Source organism: Suncus etruscus, chromosome 10 (genome assembly GCF_024139225.1).
Source record: "Suncus etruscus isolate mSunEtr1 chromosome 10, mSunEtr1.pri.cur, whole genome shotgun sequence".
Lineage (NCBI taxonomy): Eukaryota > Metazoa > Chordata > Mammalia > Eulipotyphla > Soricidae > Suncus > Suncus etruscus.
In genome coordinates this window covers 87,390,870-87,412,381 of record NC_064857.1, presented here as the reverse complement: position 1 = coordinate 87,412,381, position 21,512 = coordinate 87,390,870, and the positions used below count along the sequence as shown (strand labels likewise).

The window sequence follows — 21,512 nt, the reverse complement described above, 5'->3', positions numbered from 1 at the left end:
TGTTCGGTGGTTTGAGCACTTACCTTGCACACCACCAACCCATGTTTAATTCTGAGCACACCATTTGGTCCTTTGAGCCCTACCAAAAGTGATCCCTGAATGTAGAACCAGGAGTGATCTTTGAGCATACATTGATATGCCCCAAACGTCCCCTCAAAAGACAAAAATAAAAATAAATATTTTTTTTATTTGTTACTTTTTTTTTTTTTTTTTTCAAAAAAAATTTTTTGGGCTACACCCGTTTGATGCTCAGGGGTTACTCCTGGCTAAGCACTCAGAAACCGCCCCTGGCTTGGGGGGACCATATGGGACGCCGGGGGATCAAACCACGGTCCTTCCTTGGCTAGCGCTTGCAAGGCAGACACTTTACCTCTAGCGCCAACTCTTTGGCCCCTATTTGTTACTTTTCAGTCAACATGTACTATACGCCTATTGTGTAATTCTTGTATCTAATCTCTGAACAAAACAGAAGTACTAGCTCTCTAGTTAAACAAGGAAAACAAAGCGTATTTTAGTAGGTGAGTAAAGGGTAATCGGAAAAGGTCTTTCTTAGGAGGTGATATTCTGCAAATTTAAACCAAAGATAATTTGGGTACAGGATGATAAAATGAATGTTAATGAATATTTCTATTTCTGGTCAATCTAACCAAATCTTTTAATATTTCATCTACTTTTCACAGATGTTTGACACAGTGAAAAGATTAAGAGAAAAATCATGTTTATTTGTAGCAACTTCATCAGGATCAGAATCTACTAAGAATGATGAGGTAATACATTAGTGCTGACATTGATCCCTCACTTAGTACTGCTTTTGCTGTGTCTAATAGTCTTCATTCTTGAATTCATTTTAAGGGTTCTTTTTATTTCTTCATTGATTTTCTCTGATCCAGTAGTTTTTTTTATTTTGAGGGGGGGTGGTCACACCCGGCAGCACTTAGAGGTTCCTCCTGGCTCTAGCTCAGAAATCGGTCCTGGGGGCCGGGAAGGTGGCGCTAGAGGTAAGGTGTCTGCCTTGCAAGCGCTAACGTAGGATGGACCGATCCCCCGGTGTCCCATATGGTCCCCCCAAGCCAGGGGCGATTTCTGAGCGCATAGCCAGGAGTAACCCCTGAGCGTCAAACGGGTGTGGCCCAAAAACAAAACAAAAAAAAAAAAAAGAAATCGGTCCTGGCAGGCTCAGGGAACATATGGAATGCTGGGATTCGAACCACTGTCCTTCTGTATGCAAAGCATACAATTTACCTTCATGCTATCTCTTCTGCCCCTATCCAGTAGCTTTTTAACAGTATATTGTTCAATTTACAAATATTTGAGAATTTTTTTTCTTTTTTCTTTTTCTTGGGGGGGCCACACCCAGCGGTGCTCAGGGGTTACTCCTGGCTATCTGCTCAGAAATAGCTCCTGGCAGGCACGGGGACCATATGTGACATTGGGATTCGAACCAACCTGGGTCCTGGGTCGGCTGCTTGCAAGGCAAACGCCGCTGTGCTATCTCTCCGGGCCTGAGAATATTTTTTTTAATCTCTTTTCTATTACCTCACTCATCTTTATTGATGTTATTGTGTGCCTGGACTTTGAGGTCACTGATTCAATTGTTTTTTGTCTGTTTGGGGGCCACACATAGCAGTGCTCAGGGGTTACTCCTGATTCTGCGCTCAGAAATCTCTCCTGGTGGACTCAGGGGACCACATGGAATGCTGGGGATTGAGCCTGGGGCATCAGCTTGCAATGCAAGTGCCTTACTTGCTCTACTATTTCTCTGGCCCTTTTGATTTTTTACTTCTTACTACTGTGAACCTATTGAGTATAAAAGTTCATTAGTAGATAATTTAAGGCACTCAGACTTTTATGATAAATATAGATATATTCAAGGAAAAATAAGTTGTATGATGTAATAGAATTTTATATTAGATTTACATATATAGCATATATATTAGATATATATGCTAATTTTATATTAGATTGAGTTTAGAAGAGTAATAAAAAAATTAAGCGTTTAGAGCACTTTTCTTTTTTCTATTTTTTTCCCTTTTGATTTTTGGGCCAGACCAGTGACGCTCAGGGGTTACTCCTAGTTCTGCACTCAGAAATTGCTCCTGAAAAAAAAAAAAAAAAAGAAAAAGAAATTGCTCCAGGCAGGCGTGGACCATAGGGGATGCTGGGAACGGAACCTGGGTCCATCCCAGGTTTCAGCATGCAAGGCAAACACCCTACCGCTGTGCTGTACTCTGGCCCCATAGAGCACTTTTCTTAAATGAATGAGACTGGTTTCAATCCCCAGCACCTTACACATTAAAAAGGCAATCAAATTGGGTTTGTTATCATTGTTGTTTTTGGGTCACACTTGGTGATGCTCAGGGGTTACTTCTGGCTCTGTGCTCAAAATTTTTCCTGGTGTTTTGGTGGACCATAAGGTTTTTTAGGGAATCAAACCCAGCTCAGGTACATGCAAGGCAAGTTCTTTACCTACTATACTATTGTTCCAGTCCACCCCACCTCAAAAAAGGCAGTCAAGTTTTTCATGGTTTTACTCTAGAAAACTGCCTTACTGCCAAATATATGTACATTTATTTTTGTTTTTTGTTCTGTTTTGTTTTGTTTTCTGTTTTTTGGATCACACCGGCGGCCCTCAGAGGTTACTCCTGGCTCTTTGCTCAGAAATCGATCCTGGCAGGCTCAGGGGACTATATGGGATCCCGGGATTTGAACCACTGTTTGTCCTGGATCGGCTGCATACAAGGCAAATGCCCTATCGCTGTGCTATTTCTCCAGCCCCAAATACATGTAAATTTTAACAGTAGATTTTTACCTAAAAATGTGTGGATTCTTAATATACAGATTACTCATGACAAAGAAAAAGCAGAACGAAAAAGAAAAGCTGAAGCTGCTAGATTGCATCGTCAGAAGATCATGGCCCAGATGTCTGCATTACAGAAAAATTTTATTGAAACCCACAAACTTATGTATGACAATACATTAGACACGTCTGGGAAAGAAGACTCTATCATGGAAGAAGAGAGGTAAAGCAAAGCAAAACTGAAGAATGGTGATTCTGTTTTATTTTATTTTATTTAGTGGGCCTTCTCCCAATTAGTATTCAGCAGGTCCAGAGGCCATTCTGAGGAATATGTAACCAACTTTGGGGCAGGATGATTCAGCACTAGGAGTAAAGTATGTGTAGCTGTGTAGGCCTTGTATTGCATAGATCTCCAGAGCCACTCTAGTGGAATTCAGGAAAGCTATTCAATTTTGAGCAGAATATTATATATCACCTTAAATGTTTTTTAAAATATCTTTTGACACATTTTTCAAATGCCAACTAATCACATTCAATAAAACTTTGTTATAATTAAATGTTAAAGTTTGATACTTTAATATTTTAGCTAATACCCTAGGGTTATTGGCTAAATTCTCGCTGTAATAAAACTTCTACACATCAGTAACCACCAGACCATTTAACCACTTCGTTACCTTTACTGGGTTGTTTGAAGTGTGTTTTTGGCATGCTTGAGTATTTTTTTTCAAGATCTTTGCAGGGGCTTAGAGTAACTAGTTTAACTTTCATATATTGCTAAAATGTTGACTTGTGAAGGCTTTAAGTAAATCAGTGCAGCTTTTACTAGTTATCAGGGTCTTCTCTATGAGTTTCTATTTTATTTATTTACTTATTTATTCATTTATTTATTGGTTTTTGGGGTCACTCCTGGCTATGCACTCAGAAATCGCTCCTGGCTTGGGGAACTATATAGAACACTGGGGTTCAAACCGAGGTACGTCCTGGGTCAGCCAGGTGAAAGGCAAGAGCCCAACTGCTGCACTACTGCTCCGGCCCTCTCTTTGAGTTTTGAGATAAATGGTTTATGGTTCTTGGATTGAAATTAAGTGGCCCATGGTTTAATCGGGGTTTTTTTGCTTTTTCTTTTTTGCTTTTTGGGTTACTCCTGGAGGCACCCAGGAGTTACTCCGGGCTCTTGCTCAGAAGAGCTCCTGGCAGGCTCAGGGGACCATATGGGATGCTGGGACTTGAACCTGTATTAGGCATGTGCAAGGCAAATGCCTTACCGCTGTGCTATTGCTCCGGCCCCTAATCCTTCATTTTTTAGTGAACTAGTCTTAGTGATATTGTCAAATACTTTGTTTTTGACCTGCACATCATTATGTGCATATATCTGTGTAATTCAGCCCTTTTTCTTTGCATAAATGGCATTATTTTCTTATCATTTTGCATCTTCCAGTTTTTACTTAAATATGTTTTGGGGCCTGAGCGGTAGTGCAAGCAGTAAGGTGTTTGCCTTCCATGTGCTAACCTAGGACAGACCACAGTTCGATCCCCTGGCATCTCATATGGTTCTCCAAGCCTGAAGCGATTTTTGAGCACAGAGCTGGGTGTGGCCCCCCCCAAAAAATATTCATATGTTTTGTGGGAGAAAAATCTGTAATATGAAATGAACTCATTACATCATAGCTCTGGCATTTGGAAAGCAATTTTTTTAAATGCCCCACAATACTTAGTATCTCTGATCCCTCCTCCCTCTTTTGTCCTATGATGATTAAAAATATAAACCTTCCCCACATATTCTGGATGCCTCATATGAGATGGTGCCACACCCAGTTGAGACCTATCTTTTAACAACTGTATAATTTTCGGTATTATATTATTTACTTATTAATGGTGAGTGTTTATTTTTAGTTTGTTGAATAATCTCCCACATCTTAGAAGTTTCTTTCAGAGAGAAATAAAGCAGTATTTCTGAGAAGTTGAGAGTATGGCTTGTGAAATCACTCTTATATTGTTTAGTAGCGACTCATTAGGCAAGATTCTTACTGTTTCTAGGTCTCAGTTTCTTCATCTGAATAATGGCAGTAATAACAGTACCTGTCTCATAAGAGTAAATGATCTAACAATATAAAATTTAGAAAATAACACTTTGCATAATTAATATCTTATCAATATTTACTATTATTTATATAATATTTCTATACTTGTATGATTTAATAATTGCTTTATTATGCATATTGAGTAGATCCTAAGGATTGTTAAATCATTAAGATAAAAATTTTGGGCTGGAGTGATAGCATAGCAGGTAGGGCATTTGCCCTCTATGCAACTGACCTGAGTTCAATCCCCAGCATCCCATATGGTCCCCTGAGCCAGCCAGGAGTAATTCATGAGTGCAGAGCCCAAAGTAACCCCTGTATACCCCCCAATAAAAAGATATAAATTGTACTCAGTGTTACCAAAATTAAAATGAAAGATAATAAAATTATTATAGTAATGCAGTAAGAGTACCACGTAATCTTTTAAATATATTTTTGTGTCAATTTTTTTTGTTGGTTTTTTTTTTGGGTCACACCCAGCAGCACTCAGAGGTTACTCCTAGCTCTACGCTCAGAATTTGCTCCTGGCAGGCTCGGGGGACCATATGGGATGCTGGGATTCAAACCACCATCCTGCATGCAAGGCAAATGCCTGACCTTCATGTTATCTCTCCAGCCCCTATTTTTGTGTGAATTTTAATGATGTGAAAATAAGATATAACTGAAGTAATGCTAATTTATTTACATAATGTGATTCTTTTTTTTTTTTTTTTTTGGTTTTTGGTTTTTGTGCCACACCCGGCGGTGCTCAGGGGTTACTCCTGGCTGTCTGCTCAGAAATAGCTCCTGGCAGGCACGGAGGACCATATGGGACACCGGGATTCGAACCAACCACCTTAGGTCCTGGATCGGCTGCTTGCAAGGCAAACACCGCTGTGCTATCTCTCCGGGCCCACATAATGTGATCTTAATTATAAAAAATGTTATGAATATACCAAACTAAAATGTCCTGTGTTTATAGATTTTTTACATTTTATTATATATACTTCTTTAGATTTTTAAAATCATATTTTATAGACAGAAAAATTAAATGTAATTTCACATGTAAATGTAAATTCACACATATATCGTGATCTGTATCTTTAATTGTGGCATAAAATATATTTTTATAACTAAATAAATTGATATAAAACAAAAAGTTAGGAAATTTTTTAAGCTACAATTTCTATTACTATTTTCTTTTTTATTCTTTTTTTTTTTCTTTTTTCTTCGCCGCTGCTGCCTCTTATTTTTTATTCTTAAAATGTTTGTCCTGGGGCCGGAGAGATAGCATGGAGGTAAGGCGTTTGCCTTTCATGCAGGAGGTCACCTGTTCGAATCCTGGCGCCCCATATGGTCCCCCGTGCCTGCCAGGAGCAATTTCTGAGCCTGGAGCCAGGAATAACCCCTGAGCACTGCCGGGTGTGACCCAAAAACCAAAAAAAAAAAAAAAAAAAAAAAAAAAATGCTTGTCCTATGATTACTGAAACTCTATAAAAATATAAAGACAAGTGATCTTATTCTTTGTTTTTCTTGCTAGCATCCCGATAGTCAGTGACTACTCTAGAATTGCCCTGGGTCCTAAACGGGGTCCATCAGTACCTGAAAAGGAGATACTAACATGCATCCTCTGTCAAGAAGAACAAGAGGTGAAAATAGAAAATAATGCCATGGTGTTATCAGCCTGTGTCCAGAAATCTACTGCCTTAACCCAAAATAGGGGAAAGCCAATAGAACTCTCAGGAGGTATGTATTAATTAGTACATCTATTTTTAAACATTTCTCTTTTCTTGTTTGTTTTTGGGCCACACCCGGTGTCACTCAGAGTTTACTCTAGGCTCTGCACTCAGAAATTGCTTCTGGCAGGCTTGGGGGACCATATGTGATGCTAGGGATTTAACCTGGGTCCATCCAGGTCACTGCGTGCAAGGCAAACTATCTCTCCAGCCCCTATTTTTAAATACTTCTTATCATGTTTGCATAATCAGAAAGAATACTATTTGAAAGAGGTTTGGGTTGTGATTTAATTTGACCATTTTTTTTGCTTTTTGTTTATTTTGGGTCACACGCGGCAGTGCTCAGGGGTTACTCTTGGCTCTATGCTCAGAAATCACTCCTGGCAGGCTCAGGGGACCATATGGGATGCCGGGTTTCAAACCACTGACCTTCTGCATGAAAGCAAACCCCTTAATCTATTATAATCTATTTCTTTTTTTTTTTTTTTTTTTTTTTTTTTTTTTTTTTTTGGTTTTTGGGCCACACCCGGCGGTGCTCAGGGGTTACTCCTGGCCGTCTGCTCAGAAATAGCTCCTGGCAGGCACGGGGGACCATATGGGACACCGGGATTCGAACCAACCACCTTTGGTCCTGGATCGGCTGCTTGCAAGGCAAACGCCACTGTGCTATCTCTCCGGGCCCTATAATCTATTTCTTTTTTTTCTTTATGCTTTTTCCCACTTTGACCATTATATAACATTTTTGGGTCTTATAGAATAATCTCATCTGTGAGACATAAGAAAAATAAAAGACAGTGTAGGTATCTAGAGAAAAGAGTTGAGGGTTAAGAGAGCCAGACCATGATAGAAAGCTTGCCACAAAGAGCAGAGTGTGCAGTCAGAATAGAGAAGGATCTAATATGAAAGGGACATTCGTGGCACTCCTTCATTTGCAGTAGTATTAACCACAATGTCAGAAAAAGTAGAGAGGAGGGAGGAAGGAGAGAGGGAGTGAGGGAGAAAGAGGGGGGGAGTGGAAGAGAGAGAAATCATAATCTAAAATAGTCACTTGACTTTTTAAAAATGATAATAACTGGGCCCGGAGAGATAGCACAGCGGTGTTTGCCTTGCAAGCAGCCGATCCAGGACCAAAGGTGGTTGGTTCAAATCCCGGTGTCCCATATGGTCCCCTGCGCCTGCCAGGAGCTATTTCTGAGCAGACAACCAGGAGTAACCCCTGAGCACCGCCGGGTGTGGCCCAAAAACCAAAAAAAAAAAAAAAAAATGATAATAACTTATTCATATAATGCAATCAAAATATCTAGTACATCATTTCCCATTGTGAATCTGTCTGATCTTTTGGTTCTGTATTGTACTGCTTACATCACATCAGGAGTTACCTGCTTATTAAAGTATCCTCAGATTAATAATGATGATAGAAACATTTGACATGTCCTAGATACTGATCAAGTGTCTTAAAAATTCATTCCTTACAACTCTAGTTGTACTTTCTAGTTACTCTCGTTAAATATTTATTGCCTGTATTTTATAGATGGTGAAACACAGGCACAGAAAAAGTAAATAACTTGCCCATTGTCATGAATTATAAGTAAAAATACCAGATCTTAAACCATGTAGTCTGCTTTTATACCCTAGATTCGAATGATTCTAAAGATCACTTAAAATTACCCAACCATGGGGACAGAGCAATAGCACAGCTGTAGGGTGTTTGCCTTGCATATGGCCGACCAGGGAGGGACCCGGTTCGAATCCATATGGTCCCCTGAACCTGCCAGGGATGATTTCTGAGCTCAGAACCAGGAGTAACCCCTGAGTGCCAGCGGATGTAACCCCCTCCACCCAAAAAAGATTGTGTTTCTGTAGCCCAATCATGAATAGTTTTATAATTCACAGTGACTTAATAAAAATAAAATAAAATTATGTAGACCTTCCTAACAAAATAAAAGGAAATAAGAATGGAAGTTGTTATTCATACTAATTAATAGCAATTATAGCATCATACCTGATGTCTAGCTTTATATTTTCCTTCTTTTTTTTTCTTTTTTCTTCACTATTAAGAATATAGGGGCCGGAGAGATAGCATGGAGGTAAGGCATTTGCCTTTCATGCAGAAGGACAGTGGTTGAATCCCGGCATCCCATATGGTCCCCTGTGTCTGCCAGGAGCTATTTCTGAGTGTAGAGCCAGGAGTAATCCCTGAGCACTGCCGGGTGTGGCTCAAAAACAAAAAAAAAAAAAAAAAAGACCTTAAAAGAATATATATTCTGCTGTCATTTTCCCCTTCTTATAACTAGGGGAGAGATGAATAATGCCTCTTATTTTTGTTTTTCTGTACCAGAAACTCTGGACCCACTTTTTATGGATCCAGACTTGGCATATGGAACTTATACAGGAAGCTGTGGTCATGTAATGCATGCAGTGTGCTGGCAGAAGTAAGTTGCTCTTCTGACATGTTCTTGAAAGAAACTAGGATTGTTGAAGTTCTCTACAGGCCACAAAAAGGCATGTTTTCTCATGTCATCTTTTTTTCCTTATTTATGTGTTAGTAGTTGAAGCAGTTTTATTTACTAATTCTGTTTGCATGATTACTCATACTGTCACCCCCTAGCAATTAATTGGTGTGTAAAGTTATCAACTTCCAATGTTGCTATATGCTCATTTTCTATAAACTTGCTGATTTTCATTAGTATTTTTATAAAAATAAAGAAATCAATAACAGGGCCCGGAGAGATAGCTCAGAGGCGTTTGCCTTGCAAGCAGCCGATCTAGGACCAAAGGTGGTTGGTTCAAATCCCGGTGTCCCATATGGTCCCCTGTGCCTGCCAGGAGCTATTTCTGAGCAGACAGCCAGGAGTAACCCCTGAGCACCGACGGGTGTGGCCCAAAAACCAAAAAAAAAAAAAAAAAAAAAAAAAAAAAAAAAAAAGAAATCAATAACAATTTTACTCCTCTCAAAATAGACTGAAAAGGTCAAGACAGTAAGTTCTAGTTCTACTCTAGAAGAGATTAAAAGTTCAGAAAAATAGCTGAGATGTCTTTAGTTTGGGCTATTACTCTTTTTAGCATTGGATAGAAATACATAAATTTCTTATAATAGCACTTGTAACTTAAGCTGATATGTGGGAAGTACTATTTATACTATATCTTCACTTATTAAGACAAGATAAGTTATAATTAATAATTATTTTAATTTTTTGTCCTGATGTGTCTCCTAGCTTGGGCCCCCCCACAAAAAATGGTCATGCTAATTCATCTATAGCATTCTTCTTATACATTCATGTATATTTTTGCAATTCTAATAAATTTATTAAAGTAGAAATCCCAATTTTTAATACTTGGATTAGAGTAAAGATAATGTGTATAGTTCTAAATTGACCTATGACTTGGAATTTTGCAGATATTTTGAAGCTGTGCAGTTGAGCTCTCAGCAGCGCATTCATGTTGATCTTTTTGACTTGGAGAATGGAGAATATCTTTGCCCTCTTTGCAAATCTCTGTGCAATACTGTGGTTCCCATTATTCCTTTGCAACCTCACACGATAAATAGGTATATTTTCATTTTGTCTTACTTAATTTTAAAAGCTATCTTGAATCTTTTCATTTGTGCCTCTTATGGTTGTTCCTAGTTTCTTTTTTTCTATTTAAAGTAATTGTACTTGCTGGAGAAATAGCACAGCAGTAGGCTGTTTGCCTTGCATGCAGCTGATCCAGGACAGATGGTGGTTCAAATCCCGGCATCCCATATGTTCCCTCCCCTGGGCTGCCAGGAGTGGTTTTTGAGAGTCGAGCCAGGAGTAACCCTTGAGCGCCTCTGAGTGTGACTCAAAAACCAAAAAGAACTAAAGAACTGGGATATTAGTTTATGCAAACCTATATTTTCTATATATATTTTCAATAACCATTAAAATAATAGTACTTTGATCTCTATCTTAGCATTCACAGAAGATAGAAAACATTTAATTTCCCTCTCTTCCAAAATTGCGTTTTTCTTTGTTATAAATTAATTGGAATGAATTTGACATTTTCATATAGTTACTTATCCAGAGACAGATTCTACGAGTTCGGCTTTTCATTTGACCTTGTTCCAATGGTTTTAATAATTTTTAAATATCAATTTTCAGTGAGAATGCAGAAGCTCTTGCTCAACTTTTGACCCTGGCACGATGGATGCAGACTGTTCTGGCCAGAATATCAGGTTATAATATGAAACATGCAAAAGGTTTGTTAGAAATTATTTTACATTTAGCTGTGTGAGATTTAGGTATCAGTGTCTTAAATTTTTTTCTTTGAAAATATTATTATTGCTTTAAACTGTGATTTGCTGAGACAGGGAATTTAGCTCACTGGAAGAGACTACACTTGACATGTATAAGGCCTGGGTTTAATTCTGAACATCACAAATCTGTCATCTGTAAACACATGTATGTTTGCAAATACAGATTTGCTAAATATCAGAATATAAATATTGTTTTTTAAATAGAGGCCTTTCCTAGCAGAGTATAGGCCAGTGTCACTTGAGGGCCAATTGGCTTATTCCTGGTGATCCAGAGGACTATGTAGTGCCAGGGATCAAACCCCGCATCTTGTATATACTAGGCAGATACTTTAATACTTGAGCTATCTTATTACTCCTCTCTTCCCCATAGAGATTATTTTTAAAGGCAAGACTTGCCTAAATTTTTTTACTTGTTTTAGTAATTTTTTTTTGTAGTGAGAGGCAGTATAGACAGTGATTAATGAAGAGTCATACTGTTTAGATAGAAAATTTACATATATCACTACTGTCTATATGTTCCAATTACTTGATCTCTTATTCTCATTTTCTTGATTTTTCTTATTTGCAAAGTGAGAATAATAATAGTACCTATTTTGTTGCTTAAAGAATTGTATTAACCTAGTGTTACAGCTCTTTTAGAATTTGTCCAGCAGGCCTTCTGGTCTCCACTGGAAGGCCCCCCCCACAAAAAAAAAAGAATTGTATTAACATATGTAAAATAGAACATTCATGGTATCTACTAAATGCTATTAAGTGTTAATCATTACTATTACTAATACTACTAATATCTATATCGAAAACTATTTGTACACACACATACAGTTATATGTATACATATATAATAAATATACATATATTTGTATATGTACATACATATGTAGTCTTTTTTGAGCGATAATCCAATTTAAAGACTCTGACAAGTGTATAGTCATAGGCAGATTGGGGCGGGATGTCTAAATTTGGAGAATGATTAGTTGATGTATTTCCTATTGTAACCCACCTCAGCATCCTTTTAATTTCCTAGCTTTGGCCTAATTGAACTGTGAAAAAATATAAACAGCTAAAGTTCACAGAATAGCAATAAATTCCACAAAATGTAACTTCCTGGGGCTGGAGAGTAGTACAGGGGTTAACGCACTTGCTGTGTATTCAGCCAACTCCATTTCAATCCCTGTCCCTGTATATGATCCCCTAGCATCATCAGGAGTGATCCCTGAGCACCACTGGGTGTGACCCCCCCCCCAAAAAAAAGCAAAATGAATCAAAAGAAATGTTCCCTCTTTATTGCTAGAAGACCAGGTAAAGAAGCTCCTTAGAACTGAGAACTATAGAGGAAGTTACTGAATATTCCACTTTTTGGCCCTCTTCCAAGACCAGTCTTTTTATTATGGAGTTTCATTGCTTGATAATTCTGCAGATATCCTAAAAGTCTCAAGAAAATTAAGCCTCTGACCAACGGAACACTATGTTCTAAAAGAATGTTAACTGAGGTTTCATTACCTTCGTTATTGTTTTTGCCTTACAACTTCACCTAGGGGTGACTTTAGTCACATGAATCTTATAGCACTGGAGCTAAAATTGAAATTTGCCATTTTGACTCCATGATCTGGGAGAAATAAATGTTCTGTTGAAATTAGAATTTTGGGGGGCTAACGGGGCTATAAACCTAGGGAAAAGAAAATAATCTCTTATTTTTTTTAGCTCTTACAAGTCTGGGACTCTCCAATTCTTTTTTTTTTTTTTTTTTTTTTTTTTTTTTGGGTTTTTGGGCCACACCCAGTAACGCTCAGGGGTTACTCCTGGCTATGTGCTCAGAAGTTGCTCCTGGCTTGGGGGACCATATGGGACACCGGGGGATCGAACCGCGGTCCGTCCAAGGCTAGCGCAGGTAAGGCAGGCACCTTACCTTTAGCGCCACCGCCTGGCCCCCTGACTCTCCAATTCTTACATATAGAAAAGGCCCACATAGCAAGGGCTTTGAGAATTAAGCTGCCTTAAATCAACATTAAACCATCATATAAGTCCCCCTCTGACTAGTCCAGGTAATAGTAGTCCAAATAACATAGCATAGGCTCTGAAGACTAACATTGGAACTGCAACTCAGTGAGACAGAACTTATTAAGCCTAAGAAGACTGGTTAAACAATTAAAAAAAAAAAAATTCTTTCCGGAGAGTTTAGCACGAGCAGATAACCTCATAATAATAAAAAATATTCAAGATATAGTCTAAAATTACCCATCATACAAAGAACTAGAAAATCTAGCTAGCTCAGAAGGAAAATAATTGATCCTTTGTTCCTGTAATTTGGGTTTTTTTTTTTGGGGGGGGGGGGCACACCAGGCAGTTCTCAGGGATTATGCCTTATTCCTGACTCTGTGCTCTGGATGACTCCTGGTGGGGTCAGGGTTTGAACCTGGATTGGTCTCATACAAGGCAAACATCCTACTTGATTTACTATTGCTCCATCCCTATATGGAAAAAAATTTTTAATTCCAACAGTGTGTCACTAAAGTCCCCCAAAGAAAAAGAATGATTTGCAGAAAATATTTGGAGGTGGGGGAAATGCACTGCAAATTTTATAACTTTTTTTATTTGTTTTTGGCCCACACCCAGTGACACTCGGGGGTTACTTCTGGCTATGCGTTCAGAAATTGCTCCTGGCTCAGGGGACTGTATGGGACGCCAGGGATTCAATCCAGGTCCGTCCTGGGCAGCTGCTTGCAAGGCAAACATCCTACTGCTGTGCTATCATTTCCAACTTTTTTAAAGAATGGTTTTGAAAAGATCAGTTAGCTTCAAACAGATAAACCTAAAGAAAATCATGCTCAAATAGTTGAAAACTATTTTCATGCAAACTATTGAAATTTTTTGTAAACAACCAGGAGGAAAGATGCCATTCCAGGTTAAGGATGTAGTTCAGTGGTAAAAATACCTGCTTTGCCTGTTTTGTGCCCAGGATTTGATGTTGGGCAAATAACCCCCATTCCTAACACACACACTCCCCCAAAATAATTCCCAAGCTTATTTCATCATTTTATTGAGAACAACAATTTGATAATAAAATAGAGCCCAAAGAACTTTAATATTCATCCAGGATCATATTGACAATAAGTAGTAGAATTAGGAGTTAAACCCAAACAGCTTGGTGCCAGATCTCAATTACTCGTCTGTATGCTGCCTTCTAATAGAATACTATGTAGTCATTAAAAATGGAAATGTTAATGTTCTGTTTTTTTAAATGATTATAATTTCAAAAAATAAAAAGTACATATCAGATAAACTTAAGATATTTTTCCTTTAATATTTAAGGAGAAATTCCAACAATTCCAGATCTATTTAGTCAAGGAATGGGTGATTCAACTTTTGAATTTCATTCTATTCTGAGTTTTGGAGTTCAGGCCTCGTAAGTATATAAATACAGAATAAAAGTTTGTCAATGGTTGTAAAAATGAGCAACAAACAGTATTTCATGCTTGTAATTTTTTTATTTTAATTTTATTTATTTGTTCCAGGGCATTTATTTGTGTTAAACAGTTTGAAATAATAGATTAACTTGTTAGAGTGAATCATATATATAATTGGCCACCTAAAAGGGTCCTTTTTATGTTTGTTTTTTTGGGGGGGTCCACACTCGTTTGACACTCAGAGGTTACTCTTGGCTATGCACTCAGAAATCGCTCCTGGTTTGGGGGGGGGAACCATATGGGACGCCGGGGTATCGAACCACGAACCACGATTCATACTAGGCTAGCTCTTGCAAGGCAGATGCCTTACTTCTAGTGCCATCACTCCGGCCCCTGTTGTTTTTTTTTTTTTTTTTTAATAATATCTTTAAGCACCTTGATTACAGACATGATTGTAATTGGGTTTCAGTCATGTAAAGAACACCCCCCTTCACTAGTGCAACATTCCCATCACCAATGTCCCCAATACCCCCCCATGCCTGTATTCAAAACAGGCATTCTACTTCTCTCAATCATTGATATTGTCACCATAGTTGTCAGTGTAGTTATTTCTCTAACTGCACTCATTACTCTTTATGGTAAGCTTTGTATGATGATCCTGTCCTTCCAGCCCTCATCTCTATTGTCTCTGGGCATTATTATAATAATGTCTTTTATTCTTCTTACAACCCATAGATGAATGAGACTATTCTGTGTCTATCTCTTTCTCTGACTTATTTCATTCTGCGTAATAGATTTCATGTACATCCACATATAGGAAAATATCATGACTTCATCTCTTCCTGATAGCTGCATCATATTCAATTGTGTATATGTACCACAGTTTCTTTAGCCATTCATCTGTTGAAGGACATCTTGATTGTTTCCAGAGTCTGGCTATTGTAAATAGTGCTGCAATGAATATAGGTGTGAGGAAGGGATTTTGGAACTGTATTTTTGTGTTCCTAGGGTATTTCCCTAGGAGTGATATAGCAGGATCATATGGGAGCTCAATTCCCAGGTTTTTGAGGAATCTTCATATTGTTTTCCATAAAGGCTGGACTAGATGACCTTTCCACAGCAGTGAATGAGAGTTCCTTTCCACATTCCTGACAACACTTATTGTTCTTATTCTTTGTGATGTGTGCCAGTATCTGCGATGTAAGATAGTACCTCATAGTTGTTTTAATTTGCATCTCCCTGATGATTAGTGATGTGGAGCATTTTTTTCATGTGCTTTTTTACCATTTGTATTTCTTCTTTGACAAAGTATTCATTTCTTCTCCCCATTTTTAATGGGGTTAGATGTTTTCTTGTTAAGTTCTGTCAATACCTTGTATATCTTTGATATTAACCCCTTATCTGATGGGTATTGGGTAAATAGTTACTCTCATTCTGTGAGTGGCTTTTGTATATCTTAGGCACTATTTCCTTCGAGGTACAGAAGCTTCTCAACTTAATATATTCCCATCTTTTTATCTCTGCTTCCACTTGTTTGGAGAGTGCTGTTTTCTCCTTGAAGATGCCTTAAGTCTCCATGTCCTGGAGTGTTTTACCTATGTGTTGTTCTATTTACCTTATGGTTTTGGCTCTGATATCAAGGTCTTTAATCCATTTGGATTTGACCTTTGTGCATGGTATTAGCTGGAGGTCTGAGTTAGCTTTTTTGCAAGTGGCTGACCAGTTGTCCCAACACCCCTTGTTGTAAAGGCTTTCCTTGCTCCATTTTGCATTTCCTGCCCCTTTATCAAAAATTAATTGATCGTATATTTGGGGCACATTCTCTGAATACTCAAGTCTATTCCACTGATCTGAGGGTCTGTCTTTATTCCAGTATCATGCTGTTTTAATGACTATAGCTTTGTAATACAATTTAAAGTAAAAGGGTCCTTATTGGTCTCCAAAATCCACTATCAGTGAATGAAGTTCTCCTTTATCCCATGTTCTCATCAACACTGGTTGTTTGTTTTTGATGTGTGCCAGTCTCACTGGTTATTTTGATATGCATTTTCCTGGTAAGTGATGCAATGCCTTTTTTTTTTTTTTTTTTTTTTTTTTGGGTGCTCAGAAATTGCTCCTGGTAGGCAAAGGGAACCATATGAAATGCCAGGATTCAAACCACTGCTGGTCCTGGGTTGGCCAATTGCAAGGCAAACGCCCTACCACTGTGCTACCTCTCCGGCCCCACAATGATTTTTTTTAAATATGCTTTAGTTTGCTTGTTTGTTGGCCAATGCCTGACTTTGGTCAGGGACTGTTTCTGACTTTGTACTCAGAAATTATTTTTGGTGGGCTAAGGGAATCAAATAGGATGCTTGAGATCGAACTCAGGTCAGCTGTGTACAAAGCAAACATTCCACCCTCTATTCTGTTGTTTCTGCCCAACATTTGTCCATCTTTTTTTTTTTTTTGGTTTTTGGTTTTTGTGCCACACCCGGCGGTGCTCAGGGGTTACTCCTGGCTGTCTGCTCAGAAATAGCTCCTGGCAGGCACGAGGGACCATATGGGACACCGGGATTCGAACCAACCACCTTAGGTCCTGGATCGGCTGCTTGCAAGGCAAACGCTGCTGTGCTATCTCTCCGGGCCCGATTTGTCCATCTTTATGTCTTCATTGAGGAAGTTTCTCTTCATCTCATTCTGTTCTTCTCAGTTTTCTCCAATTTTTGTTTGCTTTGGAGCCATACCCAGTGGTGTTCGGGGGGGTTGAATCTGGCTAGCTGCAATCAGGACAAACACCCTATCCTCTGTACTATTTCTCTGGCCCCTCTTTTATTTTCTGTAGCATTAGGGAGTTTTTTGTTCATTTTTGCTTTAAAGTTCTACCAGTCTTTAGAAGCCTTCCAGGAGTAATTTCTGAGCGCAGATCCAGGAGTAACCTCTGAGCACCACTGGGTGTGACTGCCCCCTACTGCCAAAAAAATAAAATAAAATAAAAATCTACTAGTACTTTATATATCTTGGATATTTATTCCATCAGTTATGTCATGGGTAAATACTTTTGAGGTATCTTTTTGCTTTGGTCATCATTTCTAGCTGCTTTAAATTGATATATTCCTATTTATTTTTCCTTCCATTTGCTTGGCCAGTGGCATTCAGTCCTGAAAATGCCTTTAAGCTTCAATGTCGTGGAGTATTCTGCCCATGTTTTTCTAACATATCTTAACTTAGGTTAAGGTCAGATATTTAGGTCAGATATTGAGATTTTTTTAAATCCATTTTTATTTCTTTTGTGTGTGGTGTTAGAAAAGGATCTGAGTTAGTTTTTTGTGGGTTTTTTGTTTGTTTTTGCTTATGACATCAGTTTTCCCAACACCATTTGTTCAAAAGATTTTCCTTGCTCCATACTTTATGCTACTTTATCAAAGTTTAACTGTTCATTTTTCGTTTTTGGGCCATACCGGCTGTCCTCAGGGGTTACTCCTGGCTAGCTGCTCAGAAATAGCTCCTGGCAGGCTCGGGGGACGATATGGGACGCCGGGATTCGAACCAATCACCTTAGGTCCTGGTCCTGGATTGGCTGCTTGCAAGGCAAACACCACTGTGCTATCTCCCCGGCCCAAAGTTTAACTGGGCCCAAAGAATTATCTCTAGATTTTTAATTCTATTCCATTGATCTGAGAGTCTATCCTTATTCTAGTACCACACTATTTTGATTATTTCAGTTTCAGTTTGAAGTTGGGGAAAAAGAAACCACCCACTTTTCCCCTAGAATTTATCTTTGTATCTATGTTCATCAGGGATATGGTTCTATAGTTTTCTATCTTGTAATATTTCTACTTTTGCTGTTATTAATGATGCTAACTAGAGTGCAATACTCCCTTTAATTGTGGTTCTCACACATTTAGCTGCAGTATAACCCAAAATTACTTGCAGAGCAGGGAATCTTGCAGAGCTGCCAGAATCATTCTCAGTACATGTGGTGGAAACAGAGATTGAACTAGTAATCTTTCACTCGTAAGACCAGCATTTCAAAGCACTGAGCTATCATCTCCCATGCTTCTTCATGTTTTTTTTTTTGATTTTGGTTTTTTGTTTTGGGGCCACTTGACGTGCTCAGTGGTTCTTCTGGGCTCAGTAGTTTAAAGAACATTCCTGGGGCCGGGCGGTGGCGCTAAAGGTAAGGTGCCTGCCTTGCCTGCGCTAGCCTTGGACGGACCGTGGTTCGATCCTCCCGGTGTCCCATATGGTCCCCCAAGCCAGGAGCAACTTCTGAGCGCATAGCCAGGAGTAACCCCTGAGCGTTACCGGGTGTGGCCCAAAAAACAAACAAACAAACAAAAAAAAAAAAAGAACGTTCCTTTGCCAAGACTGAACTTGGGCCATTTGTGTGTTTGTTGAGCTGTCTCTCTAGCTCTTCAGTTTTTTCTTCAATAAATATTTTAAAACTCTTAGTTCTAATTTAAAAAAAAGACAATTTATTTTGTCCAATGGAATTAAATTATTGTTTAATATTTAAACTTCTCAGTAGATTTCTCCCTTTACTAAATAAGTATGTAATATTTATTGTTTTATTTTTAGGACAAAATACTCTAAAAGCATCAAGGAAATGGTCACCCTCTTTGCCACAACAATTTATAGAATTGGACTGAAAGTGCCTCCTGATGAAATGGATCCTCGAATCCCCATGATGACTTGGAGCACATGTGCTTTCACTGTCCAGGCAATAGGTAAAGCCTATAGCTGGAAGAAGTTTCACTGAATCAGATCAATAGTACAGTGGTAGAGCATTTGCCTACGTGCAGCTGTTTGATTCCTAGCATCCCATATGGTCCCCTGAGCCCACCAGGAGTGATTTCTGAGCACAGAGCCATGAATAACCCTTGAGCACTGCTAGGTATGGACCAAAACCAAAAAAAAAGGCTTACTGAGTGAAATTAACATTTACCTGTCATGGAACATCAAGGTTGATTGCAAATCTTAGTTATTGTGCTGAGTGCTACAATGAATATTGGTATGCATGTGTCCTTTTGAATAAATGTTAAACAATAAATTTTAAAAATATAAGAATAGTTTTGCCCTCCCTCAATATAAGAATATTTTAAGTTTTTGCATGAAAGTTGTTAACAGAAAAATTGACTAGTATGCTATATATATAAATTTATATATATATATATATAAATAAAGCAACAAAAAAAGAATACTAGCATATATATATATATATATATATATGCTAGTATTCTTTTTTTGTTGCTTTATTTAAGCACCATGGCTACAAAATTGTTCATTGTTGGGTTTCAGTCATACAATGAACACCATCCTTCACCAGCGCACCCTTCCTATCACCAATGACTTCAGATTCCCTTTCACCATACACCCCCACTCCTGCCTTGCTTTGGGGCAGGTGATTTGCTTCTCTCTCCCCTCTTCTCCCTCATTCTCTCTTTTTCCTTTTTTATGCTTTGGTTTGCACTATTGGTAATGGAGGGGTACCTTGCCTGCTAGTTTTTTCACTTTCATCGCCGGTTCTTGTCCACATGATCAGTTCCAGTTATTGTCCTAGGAGACACTTCTTTACTCTAACTACACTCTTTGTGGCGAGCTTTCTACTCTGGGCTGGACTTCCTAATCTTTGTCTCTATATTCTCTGGGTATTTCTCGGTTTTTGTGTGTGTTTTTTTGTTTCTTTGTTTTTTATGGGTCACACCTGGCAGCACTCTGGGGTTACTCCTGGCTCTATACTCAGAAATCGCTCCTGGCAGGCTCAGGGGACTATATGGGATGCCAGGATTCGAACCACCGTCCTTCTGCATGCAAGGCAAACTCTACCTCCATGCTATCTCTCCGGCCCCTCGTTTTTTTTTTTATATCCTACAAATGAGTGAGATTTTTCTATGTTTGGCTCATTTCACTCAGCATAACAGTCTCCATGTACACCCATGTATAAACAATTTTCATAACTTCATTTTTCCTAACAGCTGCATAGTATTTCATTGTATAAATGTACCACAGTTTTTTTAGCCACTCATTTGATAATGGGCACCAATAACAAATTCCAGATAACAAATAACAAATTCCAAATAACACATTCCAAATTCTGGCTATTGTAATTAGTGCTACAATAAAAGAGGAGTGCAGAGGGCATTTTTGTATTGTGCGTTTGTGTTCCTGGAGTATATCTATCTGTAGGAGTGAAATTGCTGAGTCATATGAAAGCACAATTTCCAGCTTTTTGAGGAATGTCCGTATTTTTTTTCCAAAAAGGCTGGACCAGCCTGCATTTCTGCCAGCAGTGAGTGAGAATTCCTTTCTTCCTCCATCCTCTCCAGCAGTGATTGTTCTTATTTTTTGTGATGTGTGCTAGTCTTTGTGATGTGAGATGATACCTATTTTTTTTTTTTATATACCTCACCCTTTAGACTGAGATAATCCAGACTAAACATTTATCTGTGACAAGTGCCTTATCTTCAAATAGACCTTAGCTTCTGCTAAGGTTTGATGAATGGGAGATACACAATTGAGCTCTTTTTCAGTCCAAGCTTGAGCTTTCGGTAAGACTGTTGTAGAAGATGTCTAATTAAGAGGCAGAAACATCTGCGGTGAGGATACCTATTTTTTTTTTATTTGCATCTCCCTGATGACTAGCACTTTTTCATGTGCCTTTAGGCCATCTATATTTCTCTTTGAGGCAATATCTGTTCATTTCTTCTCCCCATTTTTTGATGGGATTAGTGTAGTTTTTGTAAAGTTCAACAGTGCCTTGTATATCTTAAATATATGTTTGATGGGTTTTGGGTGAAAAGTTTTGTCCCATTCCATAGGTAGCCTTTGTATTCTAGTTACTATTTCTTTTAAAGTATAGAAGCTTCTAGTTTAATGTCATCCCATTTGTTTATCTTTGCTTCCACTTGCTTAGCCAGTGATGTTTCATCCCTGAAAATGCTTTAGGGCCCGGAGAGATAGCACAGTGGCGTGTGCCTTGCAAGCAGCCGATCCAGGACCTAAGGTGGTTGGTTCGAATCCTGGTGTCCCATATGGTCCCCCGTGCCTGCCAGGAGCTATTTCTGAGCAGACAGCCAGGAGTAACCCCTGAGCACCGCCGGGTGTGGCCCAAAAAGAAAGAAAGAAAGAAAGAAAGAAAGAAAGAAAGAAAGAAAGAAAGAAAGAAAGAAAGAAAGAAAGAAAGAAAGAAAGAAAGAAAGAAAGAGAGAGAGAGAGAGAGAGAGAGAGAGAGAGAGAGAGAGAGAGAGAAAGAGAGAA

The 21,512-nt window shown here is 38.5% G+C and overlaps 1 protein-coding gene and 1 non-coding gene across 2 annotated transcripts in view; both read left to right on the top strand.

Annotated features, from left to right (window-relative positions):
* The window catches only part of UBR1 (ubiquitin protein ligase E3 component n-recognin 1), a 152,732-nt gene that overhangs the window by 86,314 nt on the left and 44,906 nt on the right, over positions 1–21,512 (top strand). The window contains exons 28-35 of the mRNA XM_049782441.1: positions 681–767; positions 2,839–3,020; positions 6,398–6,603; positions 8,932–9,025; positions 9,991–10,140; positions 10,715–10,812; positions 14,179–14,272; positions 18,834–18,982. Coding sequence (XP_049638398.1) covers positions 681–767; positions 2,839–3,020; positions 6,398–6,603; positions 8,932–9,025; positions 9,991–10,140; positions 10,715–10,812; positions 14,179–14,272; positions 18,834–18,982 — 1,060 coding nt within the window. The remainder of the gene's footprint in view (positions 1–680; positions 768–2,838; positions 3,021–6,397; positions 6,604–8,931; positions 9,026–9,990; positions 10,141–10,714; positions 10,813–14,178; positions 14,273–18,833; positions 18,983–21,512) is intronic.
* Positions 11,489–11,550, top strand: LOC126021002 (U7 small nuclear RNA). The gene has a single exon (XR_007499630.1). It is a non-coding gene; the product is annotated as a U7 small nuclear RNA (small nuclear RNA).